General features: G+C 36.4%; 1 protein-coding gene across 14 annotated transcripts in view; it reads right to left on the bottom strand.

The window, feature by feature from the left end:
* Positions 1-23,287, bottom strand: part of MYCBP2 (MYC binding protein 2) — a 282,639-nt gene that overhangs the window by 28,533 nt on the left and 230,819 nt on the right. For 12 of the 14 annotated variants that reach the window (XM_078432585.2, XM_060636897.3, XM_078432587.2 and 9 more), the window contains 13 exons: positions 19,557-21,200; positions 18,506-18,675; positions 17,515-17,759; positions 15,323-15,490; positions 10,333-10,490; positions 8,991-9,190; positions 7,983-8,132; positions 6,875-7,035; positions 5,676-5,832; positions 5,250-5,474; positions 2,772-2,837; positions 1,243-1,482; positions 828-926 (listed from right to left, as the gene is read on the bottom strand). In XM_078432585.2, coding sequence (XP_078288711.1) covers positions 828-926; positions 1,243-1,482; positions 2,772-2,837; positions 5,250-5,474; positions 5,676-5,832; positions 6,875-7,035; positions 7,983-8,132; positions 8,991-9,190; positions 10,333-10,490; positions 15,323-15,490; positions 17,515-17,759; positions 18,506-18,675; positions 19,557-21,200 — 3,683 coding nt within the window. The remainder of the gene's footprint in view (positions 1-827; positions 927-1,242; positions 1,483-2,771; positions 2,838-5,249; positions 5,475-5,675; positions 5,833-6,874; positions 7,036-7,982; positions 8,133-8,990; positions 9,191-10,332; positions 10,491-15,322; positions 15,491-17,514; positions 17,760-18,505; positions 18,676-19,556; positions 21,201-23,287) is intronic. The other 2 variants (XM_078432586.2, XM_060636912.3) reach the window with 1 other exon arrangement.

Genomic DNA, 23,287 nt, shown 5'->3' with positions numbered 1-23,287 from the left:
TGCATGGCTCAGTTGGCTAAGTGTCTGACTCTTGATATTGGCTTAGGTCATGATCTCATGGTTCGTGGGATTGAGCCCTGCGTTGGGATCTTTGCTGACAGCATGGAGCCTGCTTGGGATTCTTCCTCTCCCTCTGCTCGTCCTCCCGCTTGCTCGCACACACGTGTTCTATCTTTCTCTCTCAAAATAAAAAGCATAAAAAAGAAAGAAATTTCAAGAACAACATAAAGAACAGGTTCCTCCAGTAAAAATGTACCGAATGCATGTGTGTTTATGCCATGGACACAAAGACAAATCAGGTATGTACTTGGTCTTTAAGAAACTATGATTCAGTAGGAGAGGTTAGATACGTGTGCTAATCAACATATGAAAGAAATCAAGAAGAGAGTCCTAGGAATTACTATGAAGTTTAGCAGAAGAAAAACTGCATATTGTTTGGGGGAAATCATAAAGAAGATTCCTGGAGAGGATAGTATTTTTTAACTGGACTATGAAGAACAGATTAAATGGAGGAAATGGAGGAAAGAGAAGATAATTAATCGTACACAGTATAGTAAATGACTAAGCTAATTTTACAAATCCTAACATTTGACACTACAGCCCAAGGTATAGAGCCAAGTTTTGCTGTTACTCACAGTACTAGCTAGATCATATATAAACAGATGATTTTTTTTGATAGTTTCTTCATCTCCTAATTAAAGTAAAAATTAACTTCATAGAAATTAATGTCACATATCCATTAAAATCCATAGTAATAAATGGAATATTTCACTTAACAAAAGAAAATGAAAAACGGAAGTAAATATTTTTAGAATACAAATAAATACATTGTATACTTTTTCCTCTCCTTCAGGTGATGACAATAGTGCTTTTTCCTCTTGCTCTGGTGTAGGCTCAGCATCTCCAGAGATGAGCTTTCCAAATACCTGATAAAGACAGAAATGTGAGAAGGAATCAATGGCAGTAATTACTAGTGTGAAACCTAAAGGATGCATGAGCTAATACTGCAGGTTTTATAATATTACTATGCTGTTCTTGCTATACGCTACTACTTTTAAGAATTAATGAATGCAAAATGAAACATAGGAGTTTAGGGCTAGGAGAAGAAGAGAAAATGGGTCATATGTTTGCCAGCCATCTCTAACAAGCTTTACAAAGTATTCTGTTACCCTTTGGTATCAGCATTGCAGAAGATATGATTTCAGTGTATCGTGTGCTAGAACCTGGAGTGAGGACACTCACCTGAGACGTAATAAGTCTGAACACTCGCAGAGTCTCGGCTTCACAGTTCCTTTGCTGGGCCACGCTGGCTGAAATCTGGCCAGCAATTTTTGTGCTTTCGCCATCCTTCCAGCCCAGGACTTTTACTTGTCGAACTCTCAGTGTATTTTCTGGGCCCTTTAATTCAATCTTGATGATGTGATTATCCCCTCCTGGAAGTTCGCTTGTTACCCAACCAATGTGCCTAGAATCCAGATCAACCTAGCAAACAGAAAAGGGACAGAAACCTGATACAGCCATATCACTCTCTTATCAAGGTCCTAGACTTAGCGCTAATAACTGCAAGCTCAAATAACAAAGACTTGTACGGAGACTAAGGTTTACTGTGTTATTTCACACTGACTATCTTACTTAAGCCTAGTGAGGATAAGTAATACTACAGTAGCTATTATACAGGTGAAGTGAGGTTAACCCAGGTTGAAGGATTCTCAGTAAGACATGGAGCTGAGAATTAAAATACAGGTCTGATTACTTTCCATGCACAAGTTATGTTAAGTAAAATCATTAAAACAATTCATGTGACTGTCCCTTCCCTAATCTGACTGAGGAGAAATACAAGATCAGCACGAGGTCCTGTTTTGTGCATCTTCACATTTAACCACCATTTAAAGATAACCATGTTTTGTTGTTTTTTAAAGATAGATAAGCATATTTGATGTGCAGTTACTTAATATGTTCTGCTTCTGAAGAAAAATTATATAATAGGTAACTGCATATTTGTGATTCCTGATTTCACTGAAAATGTAACTTTTCAAGGATTAAATTTCAATGCACTATGAAATGGTTTTTGACACTATTCACTTGATAAAATGAAAACATTAATTGATAATGTCAATTTTCTAGAAAAATCATTAAGCATAAATACTATCTCACTGAACAGAAGTATTTCCCCAAATTCTTTTAGCCTTTTAAACAAAATTTATTATTTGTTTAATCCAAAATTTCAATTTATTCTTTCAATATGATTTGAAAAACAAAACAAGTAGTCAACATATATGGGATAACAGCTTTGATAAAGTTTCACTAACACAAGTGAGTTTATATAGAATGCCCAAATACAACCTAACTTGTTTCTAAAGTTCATTTGTAAATTGACTTGCAGCCTGGATTTAGTTGCACTGTTGTGATAGATTTTCAGGCTAGAGGACAACAATCTACATTTTAACCTGAAGTGTAGGTGTTAATTGTGAATGGGATTTGTGATGCATTTTAAGGTGCCCTGAATCTTTCTTTGTAAGGGAGCAGGAGGCAGAGTAGAGGACTGTAGGTATAGTATAATCGATCGTGACAGGAGAGCATTTAGGACACTATCGGCTATTAGCACAGGGATGGTTGTAAATGTTCCTGTATCTGGACTATTTGTCGGTTCAGTGTTTTGTAAACAGATGAGTTCCTAGAATACTTTGGTAGCATGCCGAAATTAGAATTTAACAGAGGAGGCTGAGAAGAATTTCTCTCTAGGTAACATTTAATGACAAAATTTTAATTACCTGTTTTATTCTGCACAAATCTTCTACTGCTTTGCCAGTTAAGAAGGTCATTGAGGTAACTTTATTCTAAAACAGACAATTCATAACAATTATTCTTCCATATTCCTGCTACTGAATTTATAATGATTTCTTACAGCCTACTGATATCACATCAACTCTTCTGTATGTCTGTCATGGATTCTTCCTAACTGATCTCACTCCATCTGCCCAACCAACCACATTCTTTTTTTAATTTTTTTTATTTTTTAATGTTTATTTATTTTTTGAGAGAGAGAGAGACAGAGTATGAGTGGGGGAGGGGCAGAGAGAGAGAGAGGGAGACACAGAATCTGAAGCAGCCTCCAGGCTCTGAGCTGTCAGCACACAGCCCAACGTGGGGCTCGAACCCACAAGCTGTGAGATCATGACCTGAGCCGAAGTCAGATGCTTAACTAACTGGGCCACCCAGGTCAGGTGCTCCCCCTGCCCCTCAAGCAACCACATTCTTACAACTCCAGTCTTGTCTCGTTCTCACAAATTCTACCTTCAGTCTCCATGGGCTCTGAAAGAAAAGCTTGGCATTCCTTCTTTCTATCCAAAGTCTAAAGATTTAAATTCTATCTCTATCATGAGACTTTCCAACAACTCTGCTTTCACTCTTGTCTCCACTCCCTAACAAACACTCTTGACTATCACAATGTACCAAGACTGTCTTACAGCCTTGGAGAAGGACATATGAGAATGATGGGTTCTGTCCTCTTGACACACTAGGGAAGGAGCATTAGCAAACAAAATAAATGTCAAACAGAAGTTCAGTGTCATTAGGTACCAAAAAGATCATGCTAGTACTAGAGCCAGAGGCCTTAAGGTTGAATAAGCTTTATGCAAAGCACATCAGGAAACAGATTAACACATTAATTCCTTGGAGCATTGCATACTTTAAGCGCTCTAGGTCGATGCAATTCAAACAACTGCTATGTATAAGGCACTGGTGGTAAGACAGGCTGGGGATACACAGGTACATAAGCCTCAAGGATACACAGAACTTAGAGGAGGTTTCTTAAAAGGAAAGCACATGTCAGCTTATCTACTGGGGATTTTAAAATGAATATTGCTATGATTATCTCCCTAAAAGGGAAAATTGTCAAACTGATTGGAATCATTGTTCTGAGGGAGAGTATGTCCTGGCTTAAAATATACCATGAGTCAAAGATAACTTTGTACTGAACAGTAAGTTCTAGCTAGAAAAATGTTTTGATTTATTACACCTGACTTTCTAGTAAGATAAAGTACTTGTACAAATTGAAACTCTTGGCTCTGAAAAGGAGGTACGCTTATATTAGCTACGCCCCTTCTTCTTATTCACCGCCACGGAAGCACTGCAGCTGCACTTATGGACAGGAGTTGGGGGTGGCTGCAGATGGCGAGGAGTGTTCTGACTGCAGACTGGGCTTCTCAGGTTGGCATTCTATCGAGGTTACCCAAGACCCAAACCCATCACTCTGTCTTCCTGGGAAAGGAAATGTGTGAATGGGATAGGAGCAGCTTGGCCACAGTCAGAGGGGAGTTATAATACTGTATCTGTTAGCAAGCCACATCCATTCTTTTTTCTTTTTTAAATTTTTACTTAAAATTTTTTTTGATGTTTATTTTTGAGAGAGAGAGAGAGAGAGAGTGACAGAAAGTGAATGGGGGAGGGGCAGAGAGAGGGAGACACAGAATCTGAAGCAGGCTCTGAAGCAAGCCACATCCATTCTGAGGGAAAAAACTCTAAGGAGTATCCTTCCCCAGGAATGGGGGGAGAAGCACGTGAGTTTGGCAGCTGGTATCTTCTTGGTTCTTAACACTCAAGTAAACAGGACTCTTTTCCCATTATTTAGTGCCTTTTGTAAAGGAGTGCTTAATTCAGTTGAAACATGTGAACAGGCTAGTGCTAGGGAGAATACAAATTATGATCATTTAGGTTAGTCTAGAAACCCCACCACCATCGTCAAGACAGCTAAGGGTGAAGGCTAGAAATTGAAAGCTAATTACATGATAAGTCAAAGTGTATTCAGTGCCATCAGAGTAATAGAAAGAAGAATGTAGAGAAGGGAAAGAATAATTTTTATAGAAGAGGTACCGGGAGAAGATTTCTCTGCTGGTCTTTTGAGATTTTGGGAGAATCTGATAGGCAGAGTTTAAGGGGAGGACTTCCAGGCCAAGAGAATAGCTTAAACAAGGGGATGGAGGTAGGCAATTACAGAGGAGACATTTATTCTGCTTAGCTGTAGCCAGGATGTATTTGTAATCACACCTCTTTTTAGAACTGGTATTCCATAGTGCCCCTAGTCCTATTAATCTGTTTTTAGACGTAAGATTTACTTGGGAAATATAAAAATGCTGTTTGGTCAGTGAAATTCCACATGAAAATCTTTTTGCTAAACTTAGAAGGATAGGGCATGGTAACTGAAGGTCTGAAAAGAACTAATGAGCCACAAATTAAGTTTTCTTTCTTACCCCTAGATCTCGGGAATTATCCACATGGACAGATACATAGCGGGCATTGATTCCTTTTACACAGTTGATGGTGATGTTCTTAGTTTTGTTTTTATCCTCATCTCCTGATTCCCAAAAGGTTTCCGTAGAACCATCTGTCAAACTGCCAATCATGGCAGGTCGGCTTGAAGTTTTTATGTCAACAATGCTGGTTAAGTCCTTTAAGCACATTACTATGCACAATTCCTACCAGAAACAAATGTTTTCACATTATTACATGTTTTAGATTATTACAACACTGAAATGGAAATCTTTCACGATAATAAAACAAAAGATGTGAGGTAAGAAATGAAATGAATCAAACTGTTTATGAGTGACTTTCAGTTTCTGCTTGTATACATTGTTGAATATTAACAGGGTAACACAGGACAACTTTCAATGACTGACCTGACTCATCGCTTCAAAGCCAGACTGGATACTGATGCTAAAACTTTCTTCACTGTCTCCATCATCTGATTTTGACAGAATATTGTTAATGTGATGAAAGACATTACTCTGATGGAGGAACTGGTGATCAGATTGCTTGAATTTCAGACTCCAGCACCTAAAAAGGTATAAGCAAGGTATTAAATAATTCCTAAGGAATTCCTGGGAAAGCACTCTGTAGTTAAGATTTTTTAAAATCTTAATATTCTAGGGAAAAAACAGAAATAGAAAAAAAATCAGGGAATAGTATCACCGCCTTTTTGTGAGCAATAAAGGTAATTTCTTTGGAATAGGGTAAGACCTAAGGAAAGTTCACTCATTCTACATATAGAAAAACTGGATACATGAACGTCAAGGGTACAGAAGCAAAAAAGGTAACAAATCAATCTTGCAGACAGACAAGTGTGACCTCAACCAAAACAAGCCTCTCAAATTTATTAGTGTTACAATTCTATACTAATTCATCAGAGTTATATATACTCTGATATATAACACATCCTGTACTTCAAAAATCTTTTTAGGAGGAATCACAATCTCCCCTCTACCAGTCTTTAGGGATGTGGGTAGCCAAAATTCACTCCAACAATCTACAGTTTATAAAAACCAGTGGAGCATTTTTTATACGTGCGGTCCAGTGTGAAGATCTGATGACAAGGTTCACAATGTAGAAGTAATGTGAAAATCGCAGCAGTCTCAGACTTAAAAGTAGGTAATGTTCCTCAAGGTAGTTTTAGGCTACCTTACATATAACAGAGGTTTCACTTTTCTTAAAATTCTCTTCAATTCAAAAACCCTATTTTGATTTCTGTTTCTGAGATTTCATTCTCCTTCTCCCTTTTGTGACAGTTAAGATTGCTACTCTTGGGTAGCACTGAGACAAGTTACTTGAGATAGAAGAGGGGCAAAAGTGAGGAAAACTGTTACAGACTGGGCTAATTTAGAGCACTAAGTAATGTATTATCCTCGATTTACAGAGGGGCAAACAGGTGTGAGCCAAGGAGGAAATTCCAGATTAAGAGAGTAATGAGGGAAGCACCATTCACATAATGTAGAGATTCTTTGTATCTTAGTATTTAAAAGGTGTTTTGAGCATCTCGAGCTTTGAATACTACATAAAATCTCTTCTCCAACATACCCAGAATACTGAGATATACAATTACCTTAGGGCCATTTGCTGTAATGAACTGCCACTGGGGAGAGACATCATAAGATCGGAGATAGTTTGAAGTAAGCGGTGAAATGTGTGTGGTAAAGGATGAGCAGCTTCACCCGCAATCACTATATCTGAGAGTGGATGTTCGCATACTCTCGTGTCTTTCTCCTAAGACAGAAATTGAAAGCAGGTTGATCAGTCTGTATGCTGGAAGGAACTTTCCCCACAAAAAAATATGTGTACTTAAAAGTGTTATGTATACTTTAAAGACAGTCATGTAACAGAAATGTAAACAATAAAACCAAAATCAAAGTATACCCAAACACACATTCAGATTAACTAATTATGTTTGTATTATCTTTTAGGGAAAAAGTGATGCAGTCACTCATAAATAAAATCACCAACCGAATACTGTATCTGTATCAATTTTAGTGTGCTCACAATCTCCTAGCAGGGTAACTCTGAACGTGTATGCCGGAACTAAGTCTCACCCAAACTGCTGACCCACAGAGTTGTCAGCCAATAGGAAACTGTTTTCATCCATTGAGTTTTAGGGTGGTCTGTTATGCAGGAATATTTAGTTGTGAAAGGTGTGAAACAATCTCACACTGTAATTGTGGATTTTTTTTTCCCTCTTTTTCCTTGCAGTTCTGTCAATTTTTACTTAATAGTTTTAAGGCTATATGATTAGATACATACATGTTTAGAAAATGGTTTTTGTAGAAACCATTTTCATCCCTACTAATAATTTCGTCTTAAGAGCTATAACAACTTTCATGTCCCTACAGATTATCACTTTCACTCTCTGCCAACTTATAGCAATGTTGTAGAGTAGACAGATATTCTCTATAATAATGTTGCCCTGTTTACCTGTCTTATACAGTACTATAACAGTATACATCTTTCAGTTCATTGCTTCATGACAATAGTATTTAGGGAGGAATCAGTCACTAAGTATAGTGACTATGTTGCTCAATAGCACTGAAATTTTATTCTTGCCTTTTAGCTTATATAATCTGTGTGTGAACTCATGCATATTATTATAGGATCTGAAGGTGGTCCTACTCTTCTATAAAAATATAGACAAATTTGAAAAACTCAAAAATCTCACTTACTTGTTCTGCATTTTCTTTGTTTGTTTTATTTTCCTCATCCTCTTCTTCCTCTGGTTCCACTGGAGCAGGAGTCAATGATGCCACAAAATGCCACAGAATATCATGTAGAGAAGTCGTCTGGATGACATTACACAGAAGCCAGTTGAAAGCCTGAATAAATGAAGGTTAAATGAGTCAAAGATAAAAAAAAAAAAGGTGGGACTAAAAACTGCAGAACCCTCCTTACTCAGAAACAAAGTATCTCCACTAAGTGTTTCAAGGAAAGATACTAAAAACATCTGACCTTCATTTCATTAAAAACACAATGAACTTGAAATAGTCAATAATTTTGGTCCGGATTAAAAACATAATAGGGAAAATAATATCTATAAAATGTAATACAGAAATATTTTTTCAAACCACTTTTTATTTCAAACTTTCATCTTCATATTAATTTGCTGAAGCACATTTTTCCCCAACTTGTACTTCGGATAAACAGCTTTTTTTTCAAGCTCTACCAAGCTATCATTAACTTAAATATATTTATATTGTTCCCATTAATCAAGTGGCAGGTTATTTATTATAATGCCCATGACAAAGACAAAAGATTTACTATACATAAAAATACAACATCTAGCGATCCTGTCATTTCCAGAGAATAGACTCAGAAAAATTATTATGGTTAAATTTATAACTGAAAAGCTCTACTTTTCATCCCCTTTTCATGATTCTTTTAACTGAAATGACATCATCATTACAAAAGCTTTTTAAAAAGACATTCATAGCTTTCAAATAATAAAGCAGTGCAGAAATAAATTTCTTTAGAGTGCTTAAAGATGGATCTCTAAATTCATTTATATTCATGAACATAAGAGTTTAATTTTGATGTGAACATTTGATATTTTCGATTGGCTAATGTCTCTTAATTTTTGGAAATTTCTGTTGGATAGAAAAGTAACATCATTAAATAGAATCATCAAACGATTTGTATGGTCAAGGAATCAATAACCCCATTTAATGTATTCATACCTCCATAGCAAAAACTCGGCAAGCAGATTTCCTTAGGGCCTGTTTCATTGCTATTTCAAGACCTTCTAGATCATGATGTTGTATAACAAAAGCCAAAACTGGCCACTGGAAATTTCGTTCTCCTTTGGAAAGAGAGCTGTGGGCTGAGATCAGCCGGGAAAGCTCAGGAGATGGATGTCTCAAGAGGGAAGAACCAACTTCTATTTATTGGAAAAAAAAGAAAAAATAACTTTCATAGGCAATATATACAATGAACATATTTACAATGTTATTAAAGATAATAGTATCTAGCTGATTCATTATAGAATCTTTGAAGCTTTTTGTTTTGTTTTCACATGTGACACAAATCATAACCTCAATTTTTACTGAGGCTGAGTAGGATTAAATATCTCACTTTCATAAAATCATATAGCTATTAAATTGTGGAGCTAAGTTTTAAATCAAGGGCTGAATCTAAAGTTCATGCTTTCTAAAATGCTCTAAAAGCTAACTGTATTTTTTTCCCCTAAATGGAATCTACAGAAGTTATAGAATCATCTGTCTATAAATATTAGACCAGATCTTCATTTTAGTTAAGTGGGCTACCTGATAAATCATCACCATGTTATCCTTTTCTCTTGGGTTTCTTTTTTTATTCTTGACACAGAATCAGGCAGCCCTGATTTGGAGCTGTTGATACCAACTAGTCCAGGTTGTCTAACTTTTTTACTGATTAAGAGCTACTTATGTCCCCAAATTATCTACTCAGAGAGGAAGCAGCTGCAAGGGGTATATATAAGCTTCTATTAGGAGTTGAGAATATAACTGTGAAAGTGTAAGTCACTGGAACTACTAGTTCACTGAAGCTTAGTGGAATAGCTCATGACAGCAACATTAACAAGCAAGATTTTAAAGGTCAATTTATTCTTGAATAATCAATCACTGGATGGTCTCTAAGTGTGTCTTTCAACTGAAATTGAAAACTTAGAGAGGCACAATTATAGCTTCATAAAAGGAACGTCAACCACGATTTAAAATTAATCCATTTCTGGGGCGCCTGGGTGGCTCAGTCAGTTAAGTCTGATGTTGACTCTTGATCTTGGCTCAGGTCACGACCTCAGTTTGTGAGTTAGAGCCCTGCATTGGGCTCTGTGCTGGTAGCATGGAGCCTGCTTGGGATTCTGTCTCTCCTTCTCTGTTCCCTTCCCCCTCTCATGTGCTCTCTTCTCTCATGCATGTTCTCTCTCAAAATAAATAAACTTAAAAAAACTAATCCATTTCCTTTCAAAAACTAGATGTTAAAAAATACCTGCAAACAAAATCATGTGGATCACTGAATCTTCCTTTTTATCTTTATACTTACCAGTGTCTCCACTGTTAACTCTTCTTCTAGGAATGGCTTTAACTCGTGCAGGTAAAATGGAGTGTTGTTTATCATATTCAGAAGCAACAACTGAGTATGATCTTTGGAAGACAGTTCTCTTTGCAAGATCAGTATCAGTTATGGGACTAGTTTCCAAACTGTAGACAGAAGATGATGACAGGTAAAAACAGGAGAAAAAGTGAATAAAGTGAAACTATATTCACTTTATGACAGTGTAGTCAAATATATGAACCTACCTCTCATGTGGAAAAACACAAATTCAAAGCCAACTTGACAATTTCTCTTTAAATCACCATTTGATCTTTCCAAAAGCATTAACATTTTGATTGATTTTAGAATTGCATCTTAAAAGTTTTGGTTTTCTTAAATCTACTTTGCATTTTTACATGAAAAAGAAGAAAAGGCATTGAATGTGCTAAACTCCTTTCAGAATCACAACATTGTGGTAGAAGTTATCTGTCACGATATTCAGGAAAACCAGGCAGATATATTTGTGAGAGCACTGAGTAGAAAGAAAATGGATCTGTACATACAGAAACCTAATAAAATGGAAAGTGAAACAGTTCAATGTTCTCTCTGTACTTGAGTGCTCAATTAGGTTTCTCATTCTTGGGAAGTGGTGTCCAAAGACTTTTCAACAGCATGGCCATACTAAGTTCAACAAAAGGTAACAAACGGATTTTTGGCATACAGTTATACTGACATTCTAGAAGAATTCAATGATTTTCACTCAGGTTTAAGTAAACTAAAATTTTTTCTATTTACTATAGCAACATTAAAAAATTCTTGAAGAAAATTATACAGTTTAAAGTGTAAAAAAATTCTTGAAGAGTTATTAATATGGTTATATATTTTCCTTTACTGAGGCATTTTATAAAAAAAAGAAATACCTTCCTTTACCTCCTAAGACAAATTTACAAGCTATTGTTTTCAATGTATTCTTTTTCCTGTTACTTCTTTCCAAACAGGGACATTTGTGCTTACTGGGAGTTCTGCGTTTCTTTTCCCCCATTCAAGCCAGGTTTGAATGCCTATGTTCCTCAGTAAAGCTTATACATTTTCTAGGAAGTAGCTAACTCCCTCCCTGGCTGTTTTCTTCACTCACCACCTCTTTAAGTGTATGTACACTCTCATTTGAACAGGCTATAAATACTGTATATAACCCATGGGGGTAAATGTACCTGGACGTCAGCTTGGGCCAAGAGCTTCCAGAATGACCAGAGAATAGGGATATGTTAATTTTAATTCACCTTATAAATGGTGTTACTATAAAATTCAAGACATTTATTATGCTTTCAGAGGAAGTTTATCCAACAACTTGGAAAAAAAAAAGGATTGTTATATAACCTAAAAAAATAATGACTCGTTCTTATAAAAATGATCATGCCTATAAAAAAAAAATTCAAGCAACACAAGAAAACCAAAAGGAAGTGAAGATGACCATTAACAACGGTGGCTACTTTGCATCAGGTAATTCCTTGTTGTGGAGGGCTGTCTTGTGTACTGTAGGATGTTTAGCAACATTCTTGACTTCTACACACTAGGATGCCTGTTGAAATAGCCCAGTTATGACAAGCAAAAATGTTCAGATGTCACCTGAGAGGAAAAACCACCCCCTTACCCCTCACTGAGAACCACTGATTTAATGCAGTCATTATTCATCAACTTTTGTAACAGCTTGAGTTGGTCAAGACTTTTTAAAAGAATAGCTCAAAAATGCTATATTCCTGAATTACCATATGCTTAAAATTTCTCAACCTGGCTGAATAGAAACACTTGAATCAGTTTCTTTTATTTAAGATTTTATGAAAATTACCCTTATGTGTAAAGTATATATAGTCTTTTAAACATGCTTTTTAGAATATGCATTTGATTCCTTTGATTAATCCACAATTTAGTTCTAAGATTCCCAAGATCTTTTATATTGCAGTTTGTCTGACTGGGTAAAATTTTTTTTTTTTTTTTTTTCAACGTTTTTTTATTTATTTGTGGGACAGAGAGAGACAGAGCATGAACGGGGGAGGGACAGAGAGAGAGGGAGACACAGAATCGGAAACAGGCTCCAGGCTCTGAGCCATCAGCCCAGAGCCTGACGCGGGGCTCGAACTCACGGGGACCGTGAGATCGTGACCTGGCTGAAGTCGGACGCTTAACCGACTGCGCCACCCAGGCGCCCCTGGGTAAAATTTTTAAGGTAGTATTTTCTTTCTTTTGAAGAAAGAGACATTATTTCACTTTTTTTTTCATTCAAAATTGTTATACAGAAGTCTGAATTCAGTCTAACTTTTCCCTTTGCAAGATGACTTCTTTTTGTTTTTAAGTTTATTTATTTATTTTAAGAGAGACAGAGAGGGTGTGAAAGGGGAGGGACAGAGAATGAGAGGGAGAGGGAGAATCCCAAGCAGGCTTTGTGCTGCCAGAGCAGTGCCCGATGCAGGGCTCGAACCCACAAATGGTGAGATCATGACCTGAGCTATAATCAAGAGTTAGAAGCTTGATCAACTGAGCTACCCAGGTGCCCTGCCATTTGAAGTTGTTATACAGAAGTCCAAATTCAGTCTAACTTTTCCTTTTACAAGATGACTTCTTTTTCTGTGCTCAGTTACTTGAAAACTTCTAGTGTTTTTTTTCTTCGTATTTCAATAACTTAAGCTATTTTTTTTAACCTAAGCTATTTCTCATGGTTACCTGCTATAAAAATTTCCTTTTAGTCTGGAAATTCAATACTTTATTATTTTGGAAATTTTTTCTTATATTATAGCTTTAGATACATTTTCTTTTTTTAAATTTTTTAAATGTTTTGATTTATTTTTGAGACAGAGAGAGACAGAGCATGAGCAGGGGAGGGGCAGAGAGAGAGGGAGACACAGAATCTGAAGCAGGCTCCAGGCTCTGAGCTGTCAGCACAGAGCCTGATGCAGACCGCAAGATCATGACCTGAGCTGAAGTTGGACACTCAACCGACTGAGCCAACCAGGCGCCCCAATACATTTTCAATTTTATTGATTGGTTTTTCTACTTTAAAGATACCATTTGAATTGTCCTGTTTCCATACCTGTTATCTTCATTTTAACTGCTATAATTTCTTTGTCTTTTTACTTTTTACTCACTGTGATTATCTCAAACTTTTTCTTCATGTCCATCATTCAATTTACTCTTCTAAACTTTTCTAATTTATTAGTGTTACAATGGTGTTCATTTGGTCTTCAGTCTGTCCTCTTAGCTCTGTGATATCTCCTTTTTACTCATTCTGCTTTTTATCTCATTCTCATACTATTTCATTAAACTTATGTCATTATCACGTTTCTCGGTACTAGAGTACTTACAGAAACGTTCTTTTTTTCCTTGAGAGAGTTTTCTTTCATATTGGGTTCTTCATCTGACTTTCATTACATACTATCTATTTTACTTTTGGTAATATTTTAAGGGGGCAGATCTGTCTAGGTCTTCTGTTTGTTCTGATAAACATTCTGTTTGTTCTGATATCGGTGGATTTCCCGAGACTTCCTTTTCCACACTATTTGATACCAATTTTTTTTTTCTCTCCCAGATATAACTTGAGATTTTATTGCATCCTCTATACCAGGAACCATCCCACTGAGTGCATGTTTATACCATTTCTGCGCAGCATTCCCCGGCACCTTAGATTGTTGCTTTGCTTCAGCATGGAGCTCTGGGAAATAGGATTCCCTAGATTTCCACTTTCTTCTGTGACACTAGTGATGATACTAGGGGCTTCTATGCTAAAGGAATTTACTTTGACTATGATATTCTACGATACACAGAATATTCTATGATAGTCTAAGATACATGGAACCTTCATTTCATTGTCTTTACCTAGAAGTTTACGCCACTTGATTTTGATCCTGAAGAGTAATAATAACCCAACGAATCACATTTATCAGACTAGTCTCAAAATGGTTTCTAATTCTTAAAAAAAATCTATCTCCTTTAGAGATACTTTATTATCTTTATAGATATAAAAGGCTATACTGTACTCTTTGGAGAAAACTTCAAAAGCAGCTAAAAAAAAACTCTGATGAATAATCCACACAGTTGGAGGGAAATATTACAAGTATTTTCAGCGGAAAATATATTCATTTGGATATATAAGTTCTATTGTGTGTATTAAAATATCCACTATATTAGTTTATATTCATAACCATACAGTATTAACACAGTGGCATATCTTAATAAGCATATTCTTTCTTCCTTCAGCAAATGTCTTCCTTTCTAATAATAATGTGTTTGCAATTACTCATGCCTGATATCTTGATGCTATACTAAACTTATCCTTTTTCAGTTAGCCACGCTGATTTTTCCTATCAAGTATTTCTTTTATCCATCTTTTTTCCCCATAATCATTGCTAACACAATCCAACTTCACACAGTTAGTGGAAATCTTTGACTAAATTTATCAGCTTCTCAATTGACACTGTGAGACTATCCTTGCATTTTTATCACATGGTTCCTCCTCCAAAAAGTTGCGGTGGTACCCGAATTCCCTCTGCATTATATTTAGATGCTTCTAGTCAGTTTTCAGGAGGGTCTTTACACTGATGCTACCATAGCTAAGTGAGGGGGAGGAGAACACTGCATGCAATAATCCAGGAAGTTCAAGATTTATTTTTGGTGCTACCTCTTCCGTGAAACCTAAAGGCACTGCCTCAAAGTGACCTTTCTCTAGTCTGACTTACTATGGCACTACATGATACAATATATAATGGAACCTTTTACTTCATTTAGTTGATCTTTTCTCTCCAACTAGTCTGCCTCTGCTGTCAAGGACTATGCCTCATTCATGTATGTATGCTTTTTCTTACTGCTCTAATAGTTAGCAGAGCTGACTTAATGTCTTTCCTGAGATGGACAGATATATAAAAGAACTTCTAAAGCATTCTTTTCTAGTTCAGTCTTTCTCCCACCACCAAACACTGGCTATTCAACAGAGAGGAGAGAAGTGAAATACCTTGGTGGCATAGATTTCATATTGCTCTCTGGCTCTTCAAACACATTAGGACTTGCATCAGGTGTTACGGATATGTATGGGGCAGGTACAGATGTTGAACGTAGATATCTCATTTCATCCTGGAACAGGTTGTCATCTTGATAGCCCACAAAGTTTTCGTGATGATGCCTGCATTAAATTAAACCCAGTAACTTCAAGTATGATGGCACCATAGATATTTTTCATTTTTAATCTCTTTCATAAAAGAAAAGTAGCACATGTAATTCTATAAGGGTAAAGTATTAAATTAATTATAGATATAAGTAGGAGGAAATAAAAGTCTGACAATTTCACACATACATATTCTAGGTGCCACAAATAGGTCAAATCCAAAATTGAATTCATTTTCTTTCCTTTTGAGAACTTTCCAACCTCTGGTATCTTGATGAATGATCCCACCAACTAACTACCCAGGTGCCTAGGCCAAAGTACCTTGGTACTGTGGTAGGCCTGGTGCTCAACTGTGACCAGTCATTCATGCCTATGATTACTAGGCTTCCTCTCTGCTGACTCCATCATCGTTGCCTTGGTTCAGGCTCATGTTTCTTGAATGGGCTACTGAAATACAGCCAGTCACTTTTTTGGTAGGAAGATATGTAAGAGTCAAATTTGAGAAAAATTAGACCCAAGAAATGTTACATCGGGGGGTGGGGGTGGGTTGTGGGTGTCCATTTCCCAGAGGGCTAAAAATATAAAATCCATAATTATGGTAAAATGGCATTTTTGGTTTTTTACATGTTTTACAATTTGGTTCTTTCCTTTTCAAACTGGAACGAGTTGTTGACCTAGTCTATCTACTAAGTGGTCCGACTGAAGCTCTAGTCTCACATCTTCATTTTGTTTTTCATTCATTTTGTTAAAATAGTAATTACAAAATTAGAAAAAAAAAACACCCCGGTATAATTTTGCTATGGAGAGGGCAACACTGCCAAAAATGGAACTGTTGGTTAGCAAGCCATTCCTGTAGGCAATTTGTAGAAATCTTCATTCATCAGCTGTTGAAAAAAAACCCGAACCTCGTATATGAAAGGCCACTTACAATGTCAGGATATAATGTATGGAAGTATAGGTCATACAACTCAAGTCCAATATAGGAAATGGTATACAACAGGCTTCTCTCCACCTTCAGTCATGCCCTTCATGAAGTTTCCATGTTTGAAGCAGAGTGATAGTCTAACTGCAAATAAGTTCATATATTTCCCTGTTTGATATAACTGCAAATAAGTTCATATACTTCCCTGTTTGATATTCCTTAACTGTTCTTCTTGTCCATGGGATAAAATCCAACTTTAGTAGGGGCTACACAGCCCCATATTACCTGGTCTTAGGTAACCACTTCTAGGGTATTTCATCTGTTTCTCCTAGTGGCCAATGCTTTAACCAGCCTCTGATTCCTTAAATGTGTAATGCTATTTCATGTGTGTCTTCACACATGTGTTTTACTCTGAGGAGTCGCTGTCCTCCATCACCTACTTGATGGATTTCTATTTATCTTTTAAGACGGCTACAGTGTCAGATCCTCTGGGAGACCTTTCCCGATCTCCTTGGGAAGATTCAGGTAGTCTCCCTCTTTTATGCTCTAACAGCATCTCTTCATACTTCTATTATAGTACTCCTCACAAAATATTTTAAATGTTTTCTTTACATGTAGGTCTGTCTTTCCACAGAGTGTGAGCACACGGGAGTCAGGATTTTATTACATTCATCTTGGTGTCTTCAAAGTCTAGCACAAAGCTGATACCCAGCTAACTAACATTTAAATGCTAACAGAATGAATAATGTAAACAATGAACGATTTTGAGAGCAAATTGTTTCTTTCCACTTTAACATTCCCAGCTAGTAACAGACTGAAGTCAGCTTACCAAAAAGTAAAAGACAGCTAAAGTCGTATTTCCTAAGACATATTTTGTATTGATAATACAAATTGATATAGTACGTACATTTTTTTTTTTTTAAATACTTACTACCATAAAGTGTGTACCCTACCAGTCGTATGTTGGTCAAGGCAATTCCGAAAATAAATTCCTGGTGGTCTCTTTATTGTATACAATAGATAATGCAGTGTGGGTATTCAGAGCAGGATATTAATCAACAATGGCTATTAATCCCAAGTGATTAAAAAAAAAAGAAAACCAACCACCAAGTTATATTACCTAGCTAATGTCTGTAAGTAGAGACAAGGCATTTTAACAGGAAGATCTTCAGAAATGCCCTCCTTCACGCTGGGAAGCTGAGACTGAAATGGCTTTGCAGGATGGTAACACAGAATGCTTGGCTCTGCGGCGCTGCTCAGGGACAGCAGGAACAGCGCGTTTGCTTTAATCACTTGGTGAGCTTCCATGGTGGGCAAGGCACGAGGAGTCTTGACTTGCATTGGCTTCCTCCTGGACTGTTTGACCTGGCGAAGAAAAATTTGTTGTAGTATTCAAATCATATTCAAATTTTCAATTTCTTAACCTAAATATTTTGAGTTTCTAATAAAAATTATTAAGCACTTATAGACCTATTTTAAAATAATAATAGTGATTACCAAAAAGAACATTCACTGTAAGCTTTTCCTGAACTGTCTGCAACTTTTATTTCAAACACAAACTATTTCTTTTCTTTCCTTGGGAAATCAAGAAAACCTAACTAGTAAAATCTAAATGTAATTATTTTTTTTAAAAAAGAGTAAATGTGTGTGTGTGTGTGTGTGTGTGTGTGTGTGTGTTCTGCAAATTTTTACTTGGGTGTGCTTCTAGTTTCCATGAGACCTACAGCATACTTAAGGATTAAGAAAAAGAGAGGGGGTAAAGAGAGGAAAAGGAAAAGGGTTCAGAGAGATAAAGGTGAAATGGAAAAGCAATGCATATGTGTAGAGTAATAGATAATTAATAATAAAGAATTATATGGAAAACAATTACAAATAAGGCATATGTGCTGCATATGCATATGCATATCTTGACATATGCCAAGATACAATTTATTTTTGTAATTAAAAATAGCTAACCTAGTACAAATATTAGAACTGTATATCATTCCTATTATAAAAGCTGATCTTTAATATCAACTAGGTAGAATTATCTGATATAGTACGATAATTAAAAGGGATTTTTACAAGATTTTCTTATCATTAATAGTATCGTCAGAACCAAATAAAAATACCTTCTCCCTTGCAGCAGCCTGTTTTTCACGGAGGTATTTTTCTCTACAGCGATCACAGACTAGATACCAAGTGCTTCCTCCTATGCCACCATCACCACAGTTACCGGCCCATCCTCCACAAAAATGCCCAATGCTATTGTAACCTTGTCCACCAGCATACCGGCCACAACCTTCAAACAAGAGCAAAATTAACACTTGAAATTCCCTTAACAATATGACACTTATATATGAATGACAGATTCACCTTCTCAAAGTAAGCAAAATATTGAAGCAGGTATCTCACTTTTTTTTTCCCCCAGGCTGTTAACTGCATCAGAAAAATAGCATGTTTAGCAAAAAATGATTAAACAGTACCTAAAATACTGGAGACACTCTATACAGGTAGATGAAAAGAAATTTAAGATGTGGGTACATTTAGGCTTACTGACATATGCCAAGAAAATTGGACAAAATAAATATAAGATATTCTGTAAGAATGATATATTTTAAGGAACCTTGTATTTTATAAAACATTTCAGGTGTAATATGTAAAAAGACAAAAGGTTTAACCAAACTCCTAATAGGTGAATTTTGGAATACTCATCAAGTGTTATAGAAATCCTTGTATTTATGTAAAATACAACCTTCTGATTTAATAGTTGAGATCACTTCTATAGGAAAATGCTCGAGGAAATTAGTATAATCTAATTTGCAATTTTTATTAGGAAAATATGAAAATTGAAGGAGACCTAATACTGGGATATTTCCTATGTGTATGGACATGTCATTATTTATTTTGTGTGAGACACCTTAATAGCACCCTTTGGGTCACATATAAAGCATTAAAAAAATCAAGTGTTTCCGAATGGGATACATTAAAACGCAATTGCACTAAATTACCACCTTACTGCTACAATTCCTTTAGCTGTTTTCCTCAACACCGATATTGATAATGCACTTTAAAGTTTCCCTGTACTTTAACATAAGTTATAGAGCAGCTCAAGTTAGAAGTTATTCAGTTCATTTTTTTTACACAAAGTACTTGTAATATATATTCAGTAATACTGTTTACCTGGGTGAGCCTGTCGCATGTGATAGGTAACGGGGTATGGATGGGATTCTCCACACAGCTCACAGATGGTGTCTTTCTCTGGTCCTCCGACTGCCAGCTGGGCCATCTCACCAAACAAATTACCCCTGGGCCGAACTTCTGTCTTTTCCTTTTTCTTTTTGTCTTTTTTGGCCTTCTTATTCTCTTTTTCACACTCTTTCTTTTTAAGGACTGCACAAGAACCAGGACTTGGAAAAATCATATTCTGGGAAGCTGCTTTGATAGTAGCCAAAGAGATGTCTTCCCAAAAAGCCACTAAATGTTGTAAAGTCAAAGGAAGAGGAGATTTGGACTTCATTGGGTGATGCATGGACATTTCAAAAGTGGCTTCGGTTTTCCCATCCTCACATTTTTCATGCAGAGGTGGTTCTTTAAGCATAGACAACACCTTATTTTTGTTGATACTACCCATTTTAGATATATCTGGTCCATGAGGTGCAATATTAAACATATTCAGTGCAGATGATATTTCCAACGAATGTCTATTTTTTAATTTGGTTTCCTTTTCTTCTGTAGGCTGTTGGCTGTTTAAACTATTTCTTATAGGAGCATGTTCTTTGGAAAGTTCAGGATTAAATTTTAAGAAAGAAGAACAAGCCATTGCATCGTGTACTATGCCTTCATGCCACAGGAAAGAGGCAAAGACTGCTCTGGCACACTCAGCCACGGAAGGGGACATGGCTTGCTTGGCCGGCTCTAAAGGTTTGGCTCCATCCCCTTTGAAGAGAAAGCTGGACTTTTCCTTTTTGGGCCTGGTGTGTCTGTTAGCACACTTTCGACTTATTTTGGGGGATGCTCTCATTTCCTGTTCATCTTTCAGTGGTGCTTTTCCTATGCTGAAATGAACTTTATTTGAACCTTCATCAACACTCTTAAATTCACTACCTTCATCACAGGTGCTATCCGTTAGACTATTTGTTTTTAAAGTACTTGAAGTGCAGACTTCGACCACCTCACTGTGAAGGTTTTCTTGTACCACGTGAGGAGAAGGAGCTCTATTTTCGGTTCCTGGGGAATCTTTAGAATCCTTTGGTACTGGTTTTGGTTTTGGTGATGTTGATCGTCCCCTTAATGGTTCTGTGAGGGGCATTTTCTTCTTGCGTAGGGTATCTGGGTCAAGTGTGTAAGAGTCTGATTTGGAACGTTCCCGAGGAGGATCAAGTTTAGTCTTAACAGGAGCAGTGCTTTTTTGAGGTAGATTTTTATCATGTGGTGAGGAGGAGCGCGGAGAACTAGCACCAGATGGGCTAGACCTATTGGCTGGGAGAGTCTTTGGCTTAGGAGATGATGACCGAGAACCTGGTCCTGGAGATTCAGCTCTAAAGCTAGAAGACACCCTCCCATCAGATTTTAGTGTCTGCAAGGTATTATGGTTGGGGGACAAGGACCTGCTATGAGAGTCTGACCTCAACTTTGCAGCATCAGATTTCAACATAAGGGATTCACTAGCTGACAAGCCTTCTGTACTCCTTGGCTTCTTCTGATCAGCAGTAGTCCGGCTCATACGTCCATCAGGTTTAAGTGATCTGCTGTGTTTGGAGGACAGTTCTGATTTTCCTGATGTAGAGAGTGGTCTAGAAGATGTTGAGATAGTTCCTCGGTCACCTGTATGGTCCATTTCATAGTGAAACTTGTTAATAAAATCATAACTTAAAATTTAGCCACTAAACACTGAAATAAAAGCATAGCATGAATAAAAAATTCATGTTGTCATACACAAAAATACTTGAGGAATAAAGGAAGAAGGGAAAATGTTTCTCATAAAATTTCTATTGCATCATTATACAACCATTGCCACCAAAAACTATTTTCATGGATGCACAACAGACTGAATAAATAAAACCTATACATCAGTATGAATTCCATATCTGAATCTCAGCCCTGGTATAATAATTTGAATTTAAATTCAGGGACAGACTAGAAAGAAAACACAACTGTTTTTTTTGGAATAAGAAATTAAGAAAACCTATGTATTTTTCAATATAAAGTAGTCAAGCTAAATTTCCAGCAGAGTCCTATCTCACATCCTTATTAGGGTGATGGTATAGGTCTTACTGAATTGCAAAACTGAACTCATATAGATACATTTATTATTTTCAAGTACATAAATACAATTAGGCTAATAAAGAGCTGCTTAGAAAACCCTCCAATCGGAACTTATGGATTAGAACTTATGATATATGAAGGCCTGAAACTTACTATTTAATTACATACAGTTCAGGCAGTCTATTGCTTATAAACAGATTATATCCCAAAAGTTTATTTAGTTCATTAAGCTTAGCTGGTTAGAACTCAAGAGTTTGTGTCCTTTTGGAAAAAAAAAGAAATGGGAGGATCCTCAGAATCAGTAGTACAAGTCTGAATCATGGGACCTTGAAACAAGGAATCAGGAAAACAGAAAAAAAAAAAAAAAAAAAAAAAACAGATAAAAAAATTCCCTCTTTCCTAGGCAAAGCACTAGCTATTTCTACAGGGTCGCCATTTGTTTCTGGCATTCTGCCCTCACGCAATGTGTCTCCTTCCTCATACTTTGCTTTGAGGCATCAGAGCCAAGTTGTCTTTGTCACCAGTAAGTAGTCACCCTACAACGTTACCTTTCTTCCCTGAAGTAAAAACTTCTACCTTTAATGCACGTAATATTAATTAGTTGTCAGAAGAAAAGTAATCTGATTAAAGTGATTCAAGTGGTATTAAAAACTGAAAATCCATAAACCTTGCTAGAAGTATTTTTATTTTTTGAAAAAGGCTACCTAGTAAATTGAGATGGTTGTCTTAACTGGTTTTATTGTAGGTATTTCTCTCTCTCTCTCTTCTTTTGAAAAAGGGATGCAAACAAATTTGGATATGTAGGGAAATGTTTTTTGGCTGGCCTGTGTGTGTGTGTGCGCACACACGTGCAAGTGCACACATGTGTTTCTAGTATAGGCCAAGGCAATATTGCCACAGAATCTGCCCTTCTAATGGAAGGTCCGTTAAGGACTGGTATTTTTGTCTGTTACTCTCCATTGATACAATGTTAAGAACAGGTCCTGGAATATAGTATATGCTCAATAAATACTTTTTTCTTCTGCTATTCCCAAATTTCAGATCCTCTGAAAATTCACTTTTTGCAATTAGGACTCCTGAGGCCACAGGGCAAAGGTAACTAGCCACTGTGGTGTGAGAATCAGATGCTTACAAGTCAAGTAATTCTGTAGTAAGACCATGAAGTGTGGCAGCCTATCTAGGGCATATTAATAAACTGAATACTTAGTTTAACTGCAACATGTCAGTGTTCACAGTAATTGTTTTCATTCTTTGGATGAATAAAAATAACTATACTAAATATAATGCTCCTCAGTTTCTACAGTTCCTTATCATTCTATCATGAATTTCATTTATCATATGTAGTATATGTTCTTTTTATAAAAGCAGTATAAGAGATTGGGCTAATTTGAGGGAAAAGTCATGGAAAAAAATCACAATATAGAAAAAAAATCCTAGATACTGATACTGTCTTAGGACCTAGAGCACAGATAAAAAGGTGTAACAATCCTGATAAATAATTACTCTCAAACTGCACAAAAGTAGTTTAACAAACTGCTGCTCATCTTATTGATCCAGAAATAGATCCACAGAGAAGTTTTATAAACAAATACACTGTATTTGGTAGAATTAAACATCAGTCTAGTCCTTTCCACTAATTTTTAATG

This window comes from Panthera onca, chromosome A1 (genome assembly GCF_046562875.1).
Source record: "Panthera onca isolate mPanOnc1 chromosome A1, mPanOnc1 haplotype 2, whole genome shotgun sequence".
Classification (NCBI taxonomy): Eukaryota; Metazoa; Chordata; class Mammalia; order Carnivora; family Felidae; genus Panthera; species Panthera onca.
The sequence above is the reverse complement of the archived record's forward strand: the minus strand, read 5'-3'. Positions and strand labels throughout refer to the sequence as shown.